The following is a 20738-nucleotide window of genomic DNA, read 5'->3' as shown; positions in this document are numbered from 1 at the left end:
CAGCTGCAGCCTTTCTAGAAGGAGTTGTTCCCCCTTCCCCATCTCCCATTTTTATGGCTGTGATGCTGCCAATCCTTCTGGAAGGAGCTGGGGGTATCCCCATCCCCAAACCACATGCTTCTGGTCTGGGGGTTTATGGAGGAGAAGAGGCAGAGGAAAATGCAGGCAGGATCATGTCTGCAATCCAGGTGGAATATCTTCCCAGTGGTTGTGCCCTTGCTGGGGCTGTGTGTGTGCTCCATGAACTCCCCCTGCCCCATCCCATGAGATACGGAAAGTTCTGAGCCATTAGAAAGTGCCTTTGGGTAAAGGTAAATTAAACCCTTGCCTGCTGTGAGGAGGCAGGGCTGGAAATGTGAATGTGGAAATAGGTCCCAGCTTAAAATGACTTCAAGGACAAAGGGTAGGTGCTGGGCTTCTCAGGATCTGATTCAGATGGGACCAGTTCCAATTAAAATGAGCTCAAGGAGAATGGGAAGAGAGGAAACAAGATTGTTTCTGCATTTCTGTCAGTTTTGCAGCGTGGAACGCTGAACTGGTTTACATCTCTTCTACAAGCAAGGAAGCTGACCCAGGGAGTATTTCAGATAATTCCTTTTAAGACTTATAATTCTTTCTCTCTGGGAATTCTGCTTTCTCAATGTTTTTTTTTAGTCGAGGTTGTATCAGCTTCAGAAAGCCTTTCCCCAGAGCCTTAAACGCATGTCTGCCTTAGTTTCCTTCCACATATCTCCCAGGCTCAGTGTGGTCAGAAGTGCAGAAATTCCATGAATTAGAAATAACTTCATGTCTCTAGTAAGGCAGGGAGCAGGCAGCTGCTGCTTCTGTGCAGGTAAGCAAGGCTTTTTGTCTTGCTAAGGAAATCTGGGAGCAGAGAATGGGTGGAAAGGGAGCTGGTGGGGAAGTGGCTGTAGGGCAGAGCTTAAAGGGAAGCCTCGTGAGGCAGAAATGCTTGTGGGGTGGAGAGGAGCAGGTATTGTAATATGGTGTCACCGAGTTATCTCCTTTCTCACTTGAATAAGGGGCAGGGAAACCTCAAAGGGCATCTTGATGGGCTTTATGTTTGCCAAACAGGATCAGTGGCTGATATTATTGACCCTTTTGACTTGTCTCACATCCCACCTTCACCTGAGTCTTATCCGTCCCTGTTACCAGACAGGGGTTTGTTTATTCTGCTTATTTAAAGAGAAAACAGAAATTCCCCAAATACCTGCTTCTGCTTGATTTCAAGCACGACAGACGTCTGTGCCATCTGCGTGCCCCATCAGCTTTGCCTGGGGATTCAGTTGCATCGCTGCATCCCTGATGTTAAGGCAGGTGAGCAGCTCAGCACAAGCCACCTCAGGTTTGTGTCAAATACCAGCTGATTAACACAGTGTAAATGCTGCAGAAAGCTCTTTGCTGAGCTGGGTGAGGTGGTGGAGGCACAAACAAGATTGTTAGTGGCACTAATCGGGACTGGTAGGAAGGAGTTTGATCAGAGCATTTGAAAGGCCTCATTATCTTGTGTGTGCAGAGAGCAGGGAGTCAATTGTGCATTCGGGGAAGGCTTTTACAGTCCTTTGTCTCCTTAAGTCATTAGAAATGCCATGATCTCATCTGTTAGAAAGATGTGTCTAAGGGTGAAAAAATACTAGTATCTGTGAGCTGGAAAGGTAATCGCTGCCTGCTCCTTAAACACAGCAAAATGGGCAGAGTGGTTCTGGAAGGAGGGAGGAAGTTTGAAGGAAATTCCTATTATAATGCTTGCAACATCTTTTCAGTACACAAAAACGTGGTGTGTTCCAGCAGATCCCCGGGGCAGCCACAGGATCAATGCAGTAGCTGAGCAGCTGGGGAAGAACCATCACAGCAAAGTCTGGAAAACTCCTTTATCCCTACAGAGGAGCGTGAGTTGGTAGTTTTGCTCATCTCACCCGTTTCATTTCATTAGATACTGAGGAGAGACAAGTCCTGCAGGCCTTGGAAAGGGTTGGGGATGCTGCTTTTAATGCAGGACATCCCATGTTGGGATGTGGGATGCCCATCCTCCATGGAGTCAGCAAATCTCCCAATGATTTGGACCTGTATCCCAGAATCTAAGCTCATCTCCTACACTGGCTTCATCTACCTGAATAAATAAATCTCATGTGTCTGCTACTACTCAGACAGTAAAAGTAATCTTTATTGCCATAATACATTTGTCAGCTTTCCTTTATCTCAGCAAAGTACTGTAATATCTGAAAAATGCTTTAGAAACATAAGCGTATTTTTGAGCAATAAATACTGAAAGAGTCTCCAAGACTTGAGTCTTACAAACCAAACCACTCAGCCAGGTTTTCTTGGCATGATTCCTTTTGCAAAATGGGTATCTTACTGCCTGCTGGAGCCAGAAGGGAAGAAAGGGATGAAGGCAGTGGATTGCTCCATCCTGATCATTCTTTTACGACCCTGTGTAGAGCAGAAGGGATATTTCAGAGCAATATTTGACTAAATGAGGGGCACCGGTGGTCTAGAGCCCAAGCTGGTGCAGAGGACCGTCACTGCATTGCTCTCAATGAAGCATAGGGTGGGATGATGCTCTAGCTCTGTATTTAAAGCATCAGATGTTAAAATGGAGCAAACTGGTCTGAACCATCAGCAAACTCCCAATTTTGCCGTGAAGCTGCTGTCTCACTCCCTGCTCCCTTCTGGGCACCCAGCTCTTGATGGGCAGCAGGCTTGTGCCAGTTCAGATGATCCACGTGTAGCAGGACAGCAGTCAGGCAGTGCTGTACTTGTGCTTCAGTGAGGAGCTGTTTGGGCTTTGATACGTGTCATAGAATCAATGAATCCCAGACTAGTTTGGGTTGAAGGGACCTTAAAGCTCATCCAGCTCCAACCCTGCCACAGGCAGGGACACCTTCCACTAGAGCAGCTTGCTCCAAGCCCCTGTGTCCAACCTGGCCTTGAACACTGCCAGGGATGGGGCAGCCACAGCTTCTCTGGGCACCCTGTGCCAGCGCCTCAGCACCCTCACAGGGAAGAGCTTCTGCCTAAGAGCTCATCTCAGTCTCCCCTCGGGCAGGTTAAAGCCATTCCCCTTGGCCTGTCCCTACATCCCTTGTCCCAAGCCCCTCTCCAGCTTTCCTGCAGCCCCTTCAGGCACTGGAGCTGCTCTCAGGTCTCCCCTTCAGGAGCCTTCCCCAGGCTGCCCCAGCCCAGCTCTCTCAGCCTGGCTCCAGAGCAGAGCTGCTCCAGCCCTCGCAGCATCTCCATGGCCTGCTCTGGACTTGCTCCAACAGGTTATCTCCTGTTTACATCTTTTTTCCAACAGAAGAGTGGTGGACAACCTGGACATGAAGAGCTGGGCAATGTCTGAGTAGCACAAGCCCCACGTGGGATAGAGCAAATCTTCCCACGGCTCTGCAGGACTATGGTGCATGGTTGCATCCTCTCAGTTTTCCTCTCCTGATTAAGACTCCTTCTGGCATAAAGAATAACAACTTCATAACTGTCTTAGTTGCATGTAGGCAGCAGTCTGGGGGGTTGATGTGTCCCGAAACAGACTGGGTGCCTGCAATGTGAGCCCATGGGGGAGCAAACCCAGTGGAGCTGAGCCTGGTCCTTGGGGAGGAGCTGGGTACAAGAGCTGGAGGACTGGCTGCATCTGTTTTGCCCCTTACTATGACGCCATTAAAATTTAGGGTGGAAGTGGGAGGAATGGGTGAGAATTTGCTGTTTAAGGCGTCATTCATTTTTAACCTCAAGCATTGGCTGGACTTTGTGCAATGCACTGGCAAGGCAATTAAAGTGACTTTTTAATGAGTCATTTTTTGTCACTTCACCACGGTGGGAGCTAAAGATCCCAGGGTGGGAGCTGCCTGGGGTAGGGACCATCCTTGTGCTGTGCTGCTCTGATGCTTAATCCCTAATTGGGTTTTATTCACCAGCCCTGTCTGAGTCACAGCAAGAGAAGAGAGGTGCAGAGATGTGTCTAGGTAGACCATGGACAGGAAAACGTCCAGGCTTCAGTCCCCACGGCTCCAGTTTGGATCCATCCTAGACAAGAAGACTTTGAGGACTTTGCACAGTGCAGTGTCCAGTTTATTTTGACTGGGTATTTACCTATTTTTGCTGGGTATTTTGCAGGAGTATGCTCCAAGAACAAAAAGCAATGAAAACGAAAAATAGATTCTCTGAGAGTTCCTCTTAAATCCTGAGGAGAGTAAGGAGAAAATGAGAGTGAGTACACAAGCAGTGGGTTCCTTGAGCAAGAGTGATCCCTCTGAGCGCCTCTCTGCACCTTGGTGACCTGCCAGACCTGCTCTCTGTATAGCTGCTGCACCTCATGTGGTGGTGGATGCCATAATGATGATGATGATGATGATGAAGTCCAATTTCAGACTCATCTGGGGGATGCTTTCCCAGGCATGTGCCCTGTTTGCAGCCGGGGGAAGGACTTGGGGCTTATCACCTCTGCAGGGCTGAGGGAGCACAGACTGAGCCTGTTTCACAACACAGCATTAGAGGAAAGCAAGCTTAGGTCTGCCTCAGTTAATTTCTGGTGCAGAAACCAGAGATGAATTGTTTTCCTCTGCAGCATTCATTCATTCAGCTACTGCCTGCATTAATGCACCTTGTTGCCTTGCGATATAGGTTATTTAGAGGAATTCTTTCTAAAAATAGCTGCCTGGTTTGATGTCTTTCCGGTATTAACTCTGTGCAGCACTAAAAACCTGCCTAGAAAGGCTGTCCGGTTCATTGATGTTCCCTTAAAACACAGCTAATCCACATAATCTCATTATAGTAGTAGGTGATTATACTGAGAGCTAGCTTTAACAGTGGTCCAGCAAAGCCTTTTATTCCCCATCCATTATCTGGATGGCTACAAGTTGCTGGGTATGTGCTTTGGCTTTTCTCAGGCTATTTTAGGACCAGGACTTACATTTTTGTTTCAATTCTCTAGGAAATCTCCCATATTATTTTTGACAATGCAGGCACATTTCTGCCACTGGCTTTTAGCTTTGCTGGCATCCCATAACTCCTCACCATGGTCTCCCAGGAAGCATTAAAACAGCAGAGACCTTTTTCCCAGGGTAGAATAGGGGAGCTTTGTTTAGTGTGGGATTCCTGGTCTCCGCTATCTCTTTGCAGGTTTGGGACCTTGTAGCCCTGCTCTGTAGGGAGTCAGACTAAGAAAAGGGCTGAGGTTTGGGATGCTGTGTCCCCATCACTGGTATGGAGCTGCCTGGCTCCCCCAGGCAGATGGGATGTACAGGGGCAGCTGAGGTGGATGTGTGGGTCAGGCTGGGTGGGCTGCGCATTAATATGGGGCAGAGATGTGCACCACAGAAGCCTGACCATGAGCGAGGGCTTGTGTCTGTAAGAGTGGTGAAGCAGTTTGGGCTTGAAATACAGCTCAAACCTGCCCTTCATCCAGGAGATGTTGCTGCCTAAAACCCCATGTGCTTGGATCAAGGACTGACTCTTCAACAGTGGCCCAGTATCACAGAGCTTGTTGTGAAATAAGCCCTGAGGAGAAGGACTTGGGGTATTGGGTGCGGAGAAGCTCCCCATGACCCAGCTTCAGTGAGCGCTTGAGCCCAGAACCCCCCCGTGTGCTGGGCTGCACCCCCAGAGCGTGAGCAGCAGCTCAGGGAGGGGATCCTGCCCCTCTGCTGCGCTATGGGGAGACCCCCCCTGCAGTCCTGATCCAGCTCCAGGGCAGCAGCACAAGAGGGACGTGGAGCTGTTGGAGTGAGGCCAGAGGAGGCCATGGAGATGCTGCGAGGGCTGGAGCAGCTCTGCTCTGGAGCCAGGCTGAGAGAGCTGGGCTGGGGCAGCCTGGGGAAGAGAAGGCTCCTGAAGGGGAGACCTGAGAGCAGCTCCAGTGCCTGAAGGGGCTGCAGGAAAGCTGGAGAGGGGCTTGGGACAAGGGGTGTAGGGACAGGCCAAGGGGAATGGCTTTAACCTGCCCGAGGGGAGACTGAGATGAGCTCTTAGGCAGAAGCTCTTCGCTGTGAGGGTGCTGAGGCGCTGGCACAGGGTGCCCAGAGAAGCTGTGGCTGCCCCATCCCTGGCAGTGTTCAAGGGCAGGTTGGACACAGGGGCTTGGAGCAAGCTGCTCTAGTGGAAGGGGTCCCTGCCTGTGGCAGGGGTTGGAACTGGATGAGCTCTAAGCTCCCTTCAACACAAACCAGTCTGTGGTTCTATGAAATCCCATGCCTGCACAGTCTCCTGGACATAGGATTAATTCTTCTTGAGGTTTGAGCAGCCTGTGCTGGTTATGATGGGTTACAGGTCACTGTCTCAGGTCACTGTGCTCAGTGGCCATGCCACTCAAGTCTGGCAGCCCCAGTGCCTCGTGGGAGCATTGGTTGTGTGAAGGCTGCTCTCCCCCTCCCTGGGGGGGATGGATGGATGTCTCTAGTCACTCCTCTCCAGGATGATGGAGGCAAGAGCATGTGGCTGTCTGTACAGATCCCTGAAGTCTCAGCAGTGCTGTCTGGGAGGAGAATGGGGTGCCAAGGGTTGTTTCTGTCTGGGGCCCTGTGCAGGTCTCCCCACTGGTTTACACCCTTTTCTCTCTCGGTTTCATTTCTCACGCTGTGTTGGGGCTGCAGCAGCATGGGGATATCGCTGCAGGACTGCAGTGGGAAGAGTGAGTGTGGAAACCTGTTACAGAATGGTTTCTGCACACAAATGCAGGTTTTTTTCTTCTCCATAAAGCCTGTCTTGGTTGTTTTCCCAAGCTGAGCATGCAGTCCTGCCCCGTCCCCCAGAATAAACTGGATGAGCTTTGTCAGTGAGCAGGAGGATTAATGGGGAGGTTACAGACCGGCTTTGAGAGACACCAGTGCAAGCACTTTTGTGAGATCCCAGTGTAGTGTTTTGAGAGGAGATCAGGCTCTCTGGTACCTCTGGGGGCCCATGGAGGGTAGGTGCAAGGTGAAGGAGTCTCTCTGCCATCTCTCTGCCTTCTGGTACATGCTGCACATAACTTCCTCTGGGGCAAATTCCTGGTGTGGGTTCCTCAGTCACAGTAAAAAAAACACCTTTAGGGCTGTTTCTATGTGAATTTTTACTATTTTTTTTTTTAATAACCGTCCTGCTTTTGCTTATCTTGCTCCAGCCCTCCAGTGATAACACAGGCAAGGTCCTGACCTGTGGTGTCCTGGGGAGCGAAGCCCAGGTCTCCAACACAGCACTGGCTGAAAGCGGATCTCGTCTCTTTTGGGAAGGAAAGACTGTAGGTGCCAAACCAAAAGGGCAAAGTGATTTGCCCCGATGAGGTATCATGTTTCTGCTCTGATTTATGGATAGGGGAGAGGCTTCTGAGTCATCTCTTCTAGGAATTGCTTTATTTATGTAACGGAAATAATTCTGCTGCTCTTAAATCGATTAAGAGCCCGTGCAGCATGAAAACTGTGGCTGGCAGGAATAGGGGCTGGAGATGGAGGCTACAGGTAGAGCAGAATGTGCTGGCTACAGCGTCTGTTCGTCCACTGTGAATGGCTAGATGCAGGTGGATGCCTTCACAGAGATGGAGCTGGGCTTTTCCAGCTCAATACCACATCACACAAATGTGCTTAGGCTGGTGGGAGAGGGCACACACAGCCTGTTTGTTCAAGGCACTGTCTGGTTGCTGTCTGGCTGCAGACCACCAACCCTGGGGCAGTTGTATGTGCCAGGTCCCACAGGGAAACAAGACCTTTGCCCATGTCTCTGCTGTGTTCAGCTCACACCCCCCTGCCACGGCTGATTGACCAGACCCAGCCAGGCGCAGACGGCAGCTTTCCTGCACCGCTTCAAACCCCTGTCAGTGTCCGCGAGTTCTTCATTGTTTTCTGTTCTTTCTGTGAACTAATGAGCGTTGTCTGATTTGTCTTTTTTTGCTTTCCTGAGTGTGATTTGGCCTGGCCACAAGGGCCCTCGCTGTGAAGGAGGAAAATTCCTATTTTCCTGCGAGAGGTTTGGGCAGCAGAGGTGATTTTGCAATGCTGAGTGATGCTGCTCCACCACTTACAGTACAATGGTATGCATGGGAAAATTGTTTTACTGCTGTTCAAGCCAGGACTCTGGGGTCATTTTTGTGCTGCTTCCCTTTGGTTTTGCCTTTTCTTTCTGGCTTTTCCTGCAGGCTCACAGAGATTTCACCTTCCTTCTGGGGCAGTGCCACTTGGTGACTTCTGGCTTTTAGCTGGTGGCAGCTCTGCTCATCTCCTCAGCGGGTTTCCATTTGGATCCTGGTATTAAATACATCCAATAATTACTATTTTTGAGATGTAGGTATATGATCTCCCCTGAGCAGGTTGCATGGCTGTTGCTTGGTACAGCCAGGTTGTTAGACATGATAGATGCCAAAGGAAAAAACTCTGAAAAACAGGTTACTTCAGTACAGCAGAGAGGATAAACCCATGTTGAGAAACCTGGAGCGTGCTCATCGATTTGACTCTAGTAATCTCTGAGTCTTTGCTGTAAGCAGCTCTGGCATAAGAGGGTCTGATTCTACCCAGGGGAAGGACTCTGCCAGTGACAATTAGCAACACCTTCACTCTGAGGAGCTCACAACATCCATTCTCTGATTGTGTAGCTTGTCTTTAGACAGGTCCAGGTGCTTGCCAGTGTCTATGCACAGGCTTGTGATGCTTTCTGGGGTACCCGTGTGGTGTTTCTGGTAGAGACAATAGCACCGAGGTGGCTGAGGAAACACAGCACCAGAGCATTGCCTGTTCCTCACCATCCTTCAAAGGCTGAGCAGTTCCTGTTGTTGGCTATATTCCTCATGAGGTTTGGGGAACAGCTCAGTCCTCTGAGATCAGACCATTTTTCTTGGTGTTCTTGCCCCCCAGTTTTCCTGTTTCCCTGGGAATCCACCTGCCACATCTGGTCTCCTGATAATAGAGTCATAGAATAATTAGGGTTGGAAAGGACCTTCAGATCATCAAGTTCCAACCCCCCTGCCATGCGCAGGGACACCTCACACTAAACCATATCACGCAAGGCTCTGTCCAACCCGGCCTTGAACACCACCAGGGATGGAGCATTCACGACTTCCCTGGGCAACCCATTCCAGTGCCTCACCACCCTCACAGTAAAGAACTTCTTCCTTATATCCAATCTAAACTTCCCCTGTTTAAGTTAGAACCCAATACCCCTAGCACTACAGTCCCTAATGGACAGTTCATGCCCAGCATCCCTACAGGCCCTCTTCAGATACTGGAAGACTGCTATGAGGTCTCCACGCAGCTTCTCTTCTCCAGGCTGAACAGCCCCAACTTTCTCAGCCTGTCTTCATATGGGAGGTGCTCCAGTCCCTGATCATCCTTGTGGCCTCCTCTGGACTTGTTCCAACAGTTCCATGTCGTTTTTATGCTGAGGACACCAGAACTGCACACAATGCTCCAGGTGAAGTCTCACAAGAGCAGAGTAGAGGGGCAGGATCACCTCCTTCGACCTGCTGGTCACGCTCCTTTGGATGCAGCCCAGGATACGGTTGCTTTCTGGGCTGCAAGCACGCACTGAAGCCAGCTCATGTTCATTTTCTCATTGACCAACACCCCCAAGTCCTTCTCCTTGGGCTGCTCTGAATCTCTTCTCTGCCCAACCTGTAGCTGTGCCTGGGATTGCCCTGACCCAGGTGTAGGACCTTGCAGTTGGCATGGTTAAACTTCATGGGGTTGGCATCAGCCCACCTCACAAGCGTGTCGAGGTCCCTCTGGATGGCATTCCTTCCGTCCAGCTCATCAACCGAACCACACAGCTCGGTGTCATCAGCAAACTTGCTGAGGGCGCACTCAATCCCACTGTCCATGTCAGCAACAAAGATGTTGAACAAGACCGGTCCCAACCCCGATCCCTGAGGGACACCACTCGTTACTGGTCTCCAGCCGGACATGGAGCCATTGACCACAACTCTTTGTGTGCGGCCATCCAGCCAGTTCTTTATCCACCGAGTGGTCCATCCATCAAATTGATGTCTCTCCAATTTAGAGACAAGGATGTCGTGTGGGACAGTGTCGAACGCTTTGCACAAGTCCAAGTAGATAACGTCAGGTGCTCTGCCCCTGTCCATCATTTGTGTAGCCCCATCACAGGAGGCCACCAAACTGGTCAGGCAGGATTTCCCCTCAGTGAAGCCATGCTGGCTGTCACCAAGCACCTTGTTGTTTTTCATGTGCCTTAGCATGCCTTCCAGGAGAATCTGCTCCAAGATTTTACCAGGCACAGAGGTGAGACTGACTGCTCTGTAATTCCCCGGGTCATCCATCTTCCCCTTCTTGAAAATGGGCGTTATATTTCCCTTTTTGTAGCTGTCGGGAACTTCACCTGACTGCCATGATTTCTCAAATATGATGGACAGTGGATTAGCAACTTCATTCGCCAGCTCCTTCAGGACCCGCGGATGGATTTCATCAGGTCCCACGGACTTGTGCACATTCGGGTTCTTGAGATGGTCTCAAACCAGATCCTCTGCTACAGTGGGCCCAAGGTCTTCATTCTCAGAGTCCCTGCATCTGCCTTCCAAGACTTGGGTGGTTTGGTCAGAGCCTTTGCCAGTGAAGAGTGAGGCAGAGAAGTAATTCAGAACCTCAGCCTTCTCCAAATCCTGTGTAGCCAGTTCTCCCGAGAGCTTCCTGAGGGGGCCTGCGTTCTCCCTAGTCTGTTTTTTATTTCCTATGTACCTGTAGAATCCCTTCCTGTTATCCTTAATATCCCTAGCCAAGTTTAATTCTAACTGGGCCTTAGCTTTCCTAACCTGGTCCCTAGCTTCCCAGACAACATCCCTGTATTCTTCCCAGGCCACCTGTCCTTGCTTCCACCTTTTATAAGCCTCTTTTTTCCCTGTAATTTTCCTCAGCAGCTCCTTATCCATCCAAGGAGGTCTCCTGGCCCTCCTGCTGCACTTCCTTCTGGTTTGGATGCAACACTGCTTAGCTTGTAGCAGGCGATCCTTGAATATCAACCAACAGTCTTGGGCCCCCCTGCCCTCTAGGGCTGTATCCCATGGAGCCTTCCTAAGCAGGTTCCTGAAGAGGCCAGAGTCTGCTTTTTTGAAGTCCAGGGCAGTGAGCTTGCTGCACGCTCTTCTCACTGTCCTGAGGATCTCAAATTCGAGCATCTCATGATTGCTGCAACCAAGGCTGCCCTGGAGCGTCACATTTCCAACCAGCCCTTCCCTGTTGGTGAGCACAAGGTCAAGCACGGCACCTCTCCTTGTCGGCTCCTCTATTACTTGAAGAAGGAAGTTGTCTTCCACACAATTGAGGAACCTCCTGGATTGCTTGTGCCGGGCCGTACCATCCTTCCAACAGATGTCAGGGTGGTTGAAGTCACCCATGAGAACAAGGGCCTGCAAGCGTGAGGCTTTTCCTATCTGTCTATGGAGTGCTTCATCTGCAGATTCCCCTTGATCAGGCGATCTGTAACAGATCCCCACAGTAATGTCTCCCATCGCTGTTATCCCTTTAGCCCTGACCCACAAACTCTCTGTTGACTGCTCACCTGTCCCCAGACAGAGTTCCACATTCTCCAGCCTATCCGTAACATAAAGGGCAGCTCCCCCTCCCCGCCTGCCAGGCCTGTCCTTCCTAAAGAGCCTGTAACCTTCCATTCCAACACTCCAGTCATAGGAGCCATCCCACCATGTTTCTGTGATGCCTATTATATCATATCCCCGTAGACGAGCACACATCTCTAATTCCTCTTGTTTGTTCCCCATGCTATGGGCATTTGTATAGCGGCATCTGAGCCGAGCTCCAAATGAAGCTGGCTCATTGGCTGGAGCGGCTGGGATATCTCTGCACTGCTCTGAGCATTTATTATAGGTGCTGGCAGCTGACTGATGTGCTTCTCCTGGAGAGGCTGGTGCAGAGCACAGCCCTTTGGCATCAGAGTGTCTGGAGAGTCTCAGGAAGGGAGAGGGCATGAAGCTTCCCAAGGCTGTGGTAGGAATTTCATATTCCTGGGCAATGCAAGACATTGCAAAGCACGTAACCAGATCCCATAGTTCATAGCTGCAGGAGGGAAACGAAGAGGCTGTTTGCCAAGACCAGAGCATTGCCTTTACCTGTGTTCAGCCCCAAAGAGAGACCCTCCCTGGCGCTCTCTGCAGGATGTTCCTGCAGAACTGAGCAGCAGGAGCCCGTGTTTATTCATGGGAAGAGCTCATTAAATTTCAGCCTTGAAGCAGCCACTGGCCTGGAAGCCACGAGCTACAGGAGGTTTGCCCATACTTCCCTCTGCTTCGCTAACTCCATTACTGTGACTAAAGCTTGGAGAGATTCCCTAAGGACATGCAAGTCCATCACGGGAGCAATGGGCACCAAACTCCCTGTCCTTGTTTCTCTGCACACTCCACAGCGGGGTCTCTGCTGCTCTGCTCAGCTCCTCTGGGTCAGATACGGCTTTTGCTGTGCTTGGCGGGGATGATGCTGCTGTGGCACCAGGAGCAGTGAGGCAGAGAGAAAGGGCATTTGAAAGGCTTTTGATGCTGGGGAGGAAGGGAGGGATGCCGGAGTGAGGAGACAGAACACAAAATGAATCTCATCCTGCTCCTGCCAGACCCACCCAATGCAGGAATCAATGAGCTAAGCCTGTACGATGAACACAGCCCCTACTGCACCCCTCCTGCTTTATGTTTAATCTTTCCCCAAGTTGAAAAGGCCATAGAGATGTGATCGTTTGCAGGATGCATCCCTTTACGAAGTGTTTAAGAGAGAGATCACTGTTATCCTCCTTTAATTAGCACCTGCGGTGCCCTGTTAACAGACATCTTGTTACAAAGTTTGAGCTTTAATGAATTCATCCAGATAGAGAGACCGATGCTGCTTGGAGAGGGTTTGGTGACAAGGAAAAGCTCATCACAACGTCGTGGGCAGGGCTTGGGCTGGGAAATGCTGGGAGATGGCATGGAGAGCTCATGCGAGGGCACCCAGAGCTCCCCTTGCCTTCAGAGCAGTGAAGGGAGCAGAAAGGTGAGTGCAGATCCCAGCAGCAACACAAGGAGAAATGCTTACCTTGCCTAGAGTGGTGAACGAGAGAGACAGAATGGAAGAATATAAGAAAACTTCTTAATTCCCTCATCCTACTATTTTATGGAATAAGGGGTCCTGATTATGAAATCTCTGCATCTGTGCAGAGGCTGCAGCTGCCTTCAGTAAAAAAGCAAGTGAGAGGTAAATGGAAACTGTAAAATCTGCTCAGTGTTCATAAAGAGGGAACAAGTCTCCTATATTTCCTGCATTATTCTTATATGCCCAGTGTTTCTTGGGAATTTCATAGAATCACAAACTGGCACAACCTGGCCTTGAACGCTGCCAGGGATGGGGCAGCCACAGCTTCTCTGGGCACCCTGTGCCAGCGCCTCAGCACCCTCACAGCAAAGAGCTTCTGCCTAAGAGCTCATCTCAGTCTCCCCTCTGGCAGGTTAAAGCCATTCCCCTTGGCCTGTCCCTACATCCCTTGTCCCAAGCCCCTCTCCAGCTTTCCTGCAGCCCCTTCAGGCACTGGAGCTGCTCTCAGGTCTCCCCTTCAGGAGCCTTCTCTTCCCCAGGCTGCCCCAGCCCAGCTCTCTCAGCCTGGCTCCAGAGCAGAGCTGCTCCAGCCCTCGCAGCATCTCCATGGCCTCCTCTGGCCTCGCTCCAACAGCTCCACGTCCCTCTTGTGCTGCTGCCCCAGAGCTGGATCAGGACTGCAGGGGGGATCTCCCCATAGCGCAGCAGAGGGGCAGGATCCCCTCCCTGAGCTGCTGCTCACGCTCTGGGGGTGCAGCCCAGCACACGGGGGGGGTGGTTCTGGACTCAAGCACTCACTGAAGCTGGGTCATAGAGAGCTTCTCCTCACCCAACACCCCAAGTCCTTCTCCTCAGGCTGCTCCATCTGGTCTCCCCCATTCTGTGTTTGTGCTTGTATTTGATTGATTTGTCTTATTACCTCTTTGCTTGTATAGTTCTCTTTATAAGCGACTGTCTCCCTGGTCTCCTGGCCATGCCCAGGCAACTGAAGAACTGGGTGATTGGAGCAGGGGCATCATGAGAGCTCCTGACCCTTCCCTCTGTCCATGCTGCATGTTTCAATGATGAGTTTGATTTCACTCATATTTATTAAATGGATGGGATTTATGGTCTGCAGAACAGGAGAATTTTCCAACAGAGAACAATTTTGGTATGTGCTTTCTGAAAGTTCCCCCAGGCTTTCCTAGCCTTAAACTAGGATGGATAGGAGGTCGGAAATGGGATGGGAGTAAAGTTAGCACTCAAATCTCTTAAAACTACTGTCCCTTTGTGTTCTACTGTCTTCCAGCACCCCATCAAAACCCTCTATCAACGACATGAGCAAAAGATTGGGGTGACTTCACCAGTATAAACAGCTCAGATTTATTTTCCCCAAATGCCATCTTGGTGTAACCACAGATTGCATTAATGTTTGCTCCTGACCCTCTGTTGTGCTTCAGGACCTGTTGGCTGTCTTCTGCTGCAGTTTGCCCTGAAGCTCCCATTGAATTTGGTTTCTCAAGCGGATCCATCAGCTTGAAAAGCCCTTGGGACTCTGGTTTGTAGTTCCGTGAAAACAGACCACAGTTTCCATCATCTGTTGCCAGAGAGCATCACTGCTGGTTTTATGACCGCTGTTGGTCTAAGCAGCTATTTTCATTAGGCCACTGAAATAATACTTTTTCATTACAATAGACAAGGAGACTGAAGAAGAGAAGAGGAAGATACTGGGATGGCTGATGGTGAATCTTGGAACTCCCACTTGGTTAGCACTGCCCCGGTGGGAGTGTGTTGCCTGCTGGTTTCTCAGCCGTGGTGCACATCCCCGTATTCACCACCAGCTTTTCCCTGGGTGGTTCAATGAGAGGGACTCAGCCATGAGAGCAAGGGTAGGAACACAGCCTGAATCCTCTGGGGCCATCACTTTAGGGGTGATTCTGCCTGGGCCCTCTAATTGCAGGAGATGCTGCAGGGTCATCACTCATCAGGGACTGAGATGTAGCCAGGAGCACCATGAAGGCCATCACTTTGCTCATGAGATAAAATGGGGCTCTTTCTTCCCTTTTAGTCTCATGCTTTGCATTTTCCCTTTCAGTGCTTCTAGAACTGTACTAATTATTAATAATTAAGCTGACAAGGCAAAACTTGGTTTCCTTCCATTGCATGTAGATTAAGCCAAGAAGTTCAGTGTGGGAGCCAGCACCACCTCCCATCCAGCCCTACCTGGTCTCAGCAACCCTGGGGAATTTGGCTCATAGTGCCAAAATGCTGGGAAGCATCTTGTGTTCTGATGACGGTGCCGAGAGGTGAGACGTAGAGGTGGACCTCAGACCTGATGTGGCACTGTGTAGAAGCACGTCGGCCCAATTCCTACCTCTCAGAGTTCCCAGAGCCAGTAGGAAATTTTGCTACTTTCCTTCGTGTTTTTCCCTCCTCAGACATCCATGAGACCTGTGCAGACACTGAGGTTTCCAGCACAGGCTTAGGAAACTCAGACTAGTCACCACAAGGGGAAAATGTTGCCCAGATGTACCTCTTGCAGCCCTCTTGCTGCTGCCTGCCCTTACGTCATCCTGAGGTCCTCAAATCCTCCACTGCCTTCTTGGGGTTTAAGCAACTCGTGCTCCCTTTCCTTGGCCATGCACATGGGTTGCAATGCAGAGGTAACCTTCCTGCACAGGCTCCTCTTTCCTGCTGTCCTTGCAGAGCCTTGGAATTTATTTACCTCCCTTTCCCCTTTCACTCCTTGTTTCTCATCCTTATTTTTTTCCCTCTGCCTGACTATAGACCAAGGCATTTCTCTGGCCGTGCATTGCCCCACTTGTAATAGCAAGAGCAGTTTTCTCCGTTCAATCTTTGCATGCAAAAGCCAGCATTAGATAATTGCTGGATTGAAGAGAGGCTGTAATTATTTTTGTTTCTAACTACAGGAGCAAGCAGTGTTTGCCAAACTATTTGGTAACTGCTGGCAGATGCTCCTTGGAGGGTATCCCTGCCCAGCCTACATCCCTCCCAGCCATCATATGGTCCATACATCTTTTATTTTAACCGTTAGCCAGTTCCCTCTTCAAATACATGCTCCATGCTGGCCTCAAGTGTTACATTTCTCTTCAATCTTCAATGATTGAAGGATGCAGATTGAAACAAAGCTCAGCATTTGATATTTTCCTTATCATTACTTCACGAGTGACTTTTGCCAGAGAGCAGGAGTCAGGCAGTGCTGATGCTTGGGGGGTGCAGGGTGAAGGACTGTGCTGTGAACTCATGGCCAGGTTAATGGAGCAGCTCTGGCGATAAAGGGCTCCAACAGAGGCATTACTCTGGCATGAGGAGCACAATGGGAGCAGATCCATGATAATTTTATTTCCTCCCCTCTGAGCAGTGCTGGTAATCTGAGACATCCATATGCAAAGTTAGAGCCATTGTCATGCAGCTGGCTGGTCCCTGCAGGTATCCCCAGGTTCTGAAGGACCTGGTGGTCCCCTTGGTGGGCAGCACAGGACACCAGACTCCATGTGGTGATGCAAAATGAGGTGTCAGGGGGTGTTTGGGAGCAGAATCACAGAATCCCAGGCTGTTTGGGTTGAAGAGACCTTAAAGCTCATCCAGTTCCAGCCCCTGCAACGGGCAGGGACACCTTCTTCCATCTGTCTTAACAAGGATGCTCTCCTCCTTCCCCCTGCACATCCAAGAAGGGAAAAGCTGTGTTATGTGCTGTGCATGCACTCCAGGCTGAGCAATGCCAAGCATCTCTCTAAGGCACTAAATGGTATGCTGCATGAGGGAAGGGCTTGGCAGCTCCCAGTGACCGCAACCACGGAGCCAGCGGCATTCCCAGGCTGCTGCTGAGGTTTGCTGCCAGACCCAGGTTCAGGGGGTATCCCACCCTCACAGCCAGTCTTTAGGGCTCTTTGCAAAACCACACAGGGTGGCACTGCTGCTTTTGCACAGCAGTTTTGATTGCTATAAGCCGAAAAACTCTGTGGTCCTCTCTGCTCCCAGGGTTTGTAGCCTCATGGGCTGCTGCTCTCTTTGTGAGGAGGTTTAAATGGGCAGTCAGAGACACAGCACTCTGCGCAGCATGTGCCTATCGCTCCATAACAGTTTCAGACAGATTAAAATGAAAACTGAACAGCAAAGGGGAAAGGAAGAGCTAGAGTTCTCTGCGAATCACCAATCGAAAAGGAAGGATTAACCGTCTGTAACATGTGGGTAATTATGTGTGCTTCTGGAGGGGATAACTAATGAGTCTCTGAAAGGTCACAGTTTTGCTCACACCTTCAGCAAGCCATTACTAGGCAGTGCTGGTGTCAAATGAATCCATGTCCTCTTTTCTTCCAGGAGTGGGGCTAAGACCTACAGAGGGATAACCAGGCTGTGCAGCGCAGGGAATTCCATCAAGCTGTAAGGATCTGATGACACTTGGCTTCGCCCACAAAAGACATAGAAGGGGAAGGTGTTGGAACTTCAAACATGGAAGCCTGCTGTGCTGACTGCAGCTGATAAAGTGAGTTTTGGTCTGCAAAACATTTGCTTCCATTGAGATTTCTGTCAGCTGATGGGGAAGATGAGGTCTGCCTATACCAAAAAGGGAGTGATGAGAAGGGTGAAGCATTTCTGACCACTGGGGACCTCAGCCAGTGCCTGGATGCACTTCACTGGTGGGGAAAACACTGTCAAAACTTGTGGGAAGGGAGGGTTTTGGGCAGCAGAGGGGCCATGGAGCTGCTCTGGGCTCTGCCCCATGGCAGGGCTGCCTGGCCGCTCTAGCACTGAGACACTGGGGACGTGGGGCCAGGCATCTGGCTGCACCTCCAGCCCTGTGCTTTGGCATCATCTTGGGGACATCAGAGAAGGAAACCAAGAAAGTGGCTGGAAAATGTAGCAGTGCTGGTTTCTTTAGTCTCAAGAAAGATAAACTTTCTGTTTTGCTGCTTCAAAGTCTCTTCTACCCAGTTTAAAACATTTTGTTTGTGTCTGTGTGTGCTCGCATCTATTTTCACTGCGTCCGCGTGACATCTTGAAGCAATGGGCTCAGAGCAAGATCCCTCCAAGCATCTGTAAGTAATAATGAGGCGCTTGATTTCAAACCACATTTGTGATCTGGAAGCCCTCTGACTCTCCCAGTTTTTCAAGCGAAGGAGAAAGAGCCGCAAGAGGACGGATCCCGCAATGGCAGAGAAGTGTGACTGCATCGCCAGCATGTACGGATACGACCTGGGCTGTCGCTTCATTAATTTCCGGCCCTTAGGCTTCGGGGCCAACGGGCTGGTGCTGTCAGCCCTCGACAGCAAGAGCTGCCGCAAAGTGGCGGTGAAGAAGATCACCATCAGCGACGCGCGCAGCATGAAGCACGCCTTCCGCGAGATCAAGATCATCCGCCGCCTGGACCACGACAACATCGTGAAGGTGTACGAGGTGCTGGGCCCCAAGGGTGCCTGCCTGCGTGGGGATTTCTTCAAGTTCAATATGGTGTACATCGTCCAGGAGTACATGGAGACAGACTTGGCGCGCCTGCTGGAGCAGGGGAAGCTCGCCGAGGAGCATGCCAAGCTCTTCATGTACCAGCTGCTGCGCGGGCTCAAGTACATCCACTCGGCCAACGTCCTCCACCGCGACCTCAAGCCGGCCAATATTTTCATCAGCACAGAGGACCTGGTGCTGAAGATCGGAGACTTCGGGCTGGCCAGGATTGTGGATCAGCATTACTCGCACAAGGTAGGCAGTGCCAGATTGTTCAATGAGCTGCTGGCTGGCACAAGAGATCTTATAGAATCAGAACCACAGACTGGTTTGTGTTGGAAGGGACTCTAAAGCTTGTCAAGTTCCAACCCCTGCCACAGGCAGGGACACCTTCCACTAGAGCAGCTTGCTCCAAGCCCCTGTGTCCAACCTGCCCTTGAACACTGCCAGGGATGGGGCAGCCACAGCTTCTCTGGGCACCCTGTGCCAGCGCCTCAGCACCCTCACAGGGAAGAGCTTCTGCCTAAGAGCTCATCTCAGTCTCCCCTCTGGCAGCTTAAAGCCATTCCCCTTGGCCTGTCCCTACATCCCTTGTCCCAGGCCCCTCTCCAGGTTTCCTGCAGCCCCTTCAGGCACTGGAGCTGCTCTCAGGTCTCCCCTTCAGGAGCCTTCTCTTCTCCAGGCTGCCCCAGCCCAGCTCTCTCAGCCTGGCTCCAGAGCAGAGCTGCTCCAGCCCTCGCAGCATCTCCATGGCCTCCTCTGGCCTCGCTCCAACAGCTCCACGTCCCTCTTGTGCTGTTGCCCCAAAGCTGGACACAGGACCATGCGCAGTTCTATACTCAGGCAAACATGCAGATGTTAAAGGAACTGCACTTTTCCTCTAACAAATTCAATCCAGTATGCAGTCTCCTGCAGTGAAACCACCTGGTGGGGTAGCCCTGGATGCATTGCCCTCTCTTAGGACAGGGGGCTGGGCAGGGACCTGTCATCCCACACCTGCTGGGCTGTCCCCAGGCTCTCCTTTGCCCTCCAGAAAGGGAGGTTGGAGCTGGGACCAGCTCACAGTTGCTTCACTGTTGCAGAGGCTCAAGGTGGGAGCAGTGGCTGTGCTGACAACAGGCAGGCAGTGTGGGAGGGAGGGAGGTGAGGAAAACGGGTCACAAGTCTATGTAACACACAGTCCTGATGCTGATGGGTTTTGAAGGGAGTTGCATATGTTTAGTGTGGGTTGCTGCCCAGGCTGGAGCTTTTGAGCACCAGAGAAGTGCGGTGGATGCTTCATCAGGTCGTGAATCCGCGTGCTGCTGGAAGAAAGGAAATGGGCTGTGCCAGCAGATGTGATGCTGCAGGTGCAGCTGGTATCTGGTTAAAGTTGCTATTTGGTATTGTGAGATAAGGTAACATCTGTTTTCTTAAACTAGATCTTTGTGTGGGTGAGTCTGGTGTACCCCATGGACCTGCTATTGTGCCTGTGCTGAGGTTTAAATGCACTTTGCATTTACCTCTCCAGCATGGCTCTCATTTGGACACTGTTGCTTTGTGTGGGTAGGCAGGAAAGAGGGTAAGGAAAAGGATGGTGGAAAGACTATCTTGTGATCCTGAAGCTGAACCCTGATCTGGTTTTAAATCTGGGGTTTGGGCTGAAACAGAGCCTAGGGAAAAGGAAGAAGATTGCAAGAGACATCAGGATTGAGAGCAGGGTCTTTGTCCCTCTTTCTGCCCCATGCTCCCTTCCTCACTGGTTATTTATTACCCAGCTAAGGAAGAGGCTTCTGGCTTCTTAAGTGTGTGGTTTCTGTTTTTTAAAGTCAAATGCATTCAGAGGCTGTTCCCGAGGGAGGGAAACTCCTGGAGAAAAAACCCTGCAAACAAGGCATGAGTTAGAAAGTCATTGATTTAAGGAGCATCATCTTGTCAGACACAAGGATCAGGGTAAGTCATCTGTCTGTGCTGCAGAACTATTGTTATTTCTAAGCAATTCTGTGTCAGCTTAAGAACAGCCAGTGCAGTGGGAAAGATCTGTCAAGGGCTGTGGCTCTGTGGTGGGATGTAACTTAGCAAGATACCACTGCATGAGCATCCTCCAATTCCTCCCAGTGGAGCATCACTGCAAACAAACCCGCAGATCCCCACTGTGCAGGGAGGGCTGGGTAGCACTTCAGAGCAGAGCTGAAAATAGCAGCAGCAGTGAGCACCCAGCACCACAAATGATGTCACTTACCTCTAAATTCTGGTGATGGGGAGGAGTGTGTTTGCCGTCAGGTGATGGTTGCTGCAAAGGTCTGACAAGAGGGCTTGGGTCATTTGCGCCTTTGATCT

At 50.8% G+C, this 20738-nt stretch overlaps 1 protein-coding gene across 2 annotated transcripts in view; it reads left to right on the top strand.

Annotated features, from left to right (window-relative positions):
* The window catches only part of MAPK4 (mitogen-activated protein kinase 4), a 43214-nt gene that overhangs the window by 4186 nt on the left and 18290 nt on the right, over window positions 1-20738 (top strand). The window contains exons 2-3 of one of the 2 annotated variants that reach the window (XM_057405656.1): window positions 17298-17463; window positions 17983-18674. In XM_057405656.1, coding sequence (XP_057261639.1) covers window positions 18129-18674 — 546 coding nt within the window. In that variant the 5' untranslated portion in view covers window positions 17298-17463; window positions 17983-18128. Of the gene's footprint in view, window positions 1-17297; window positions 18675-20738 lie in introns of both variants that reach the window. The other variant, XM_057405655.1, reaches the window with a different exon arrangement.

This window comes from Pezoporus wallicus, unplaced genomic scaffold, assembly GCF_028554395.1.
Source record: "Pezoporus wallicus isolate ANWC-B61680 ecotype Strahan unplaced genomic scaffold, APGP_CSIRO_Pwel_v1 scaffold_13428, whole genome shotgun sequence".
NCBI lineage: Eukaryota > Metazoa > Chordata > Aves > Psittaciformes > Psittacidae > Pezoporus > Pezoporus wallicus.
The sequence above is the reverse complement of the archived record's forward strand: the minus strand, read 5'-3'. Positions and strand labels throughout refer to the sequence as shown.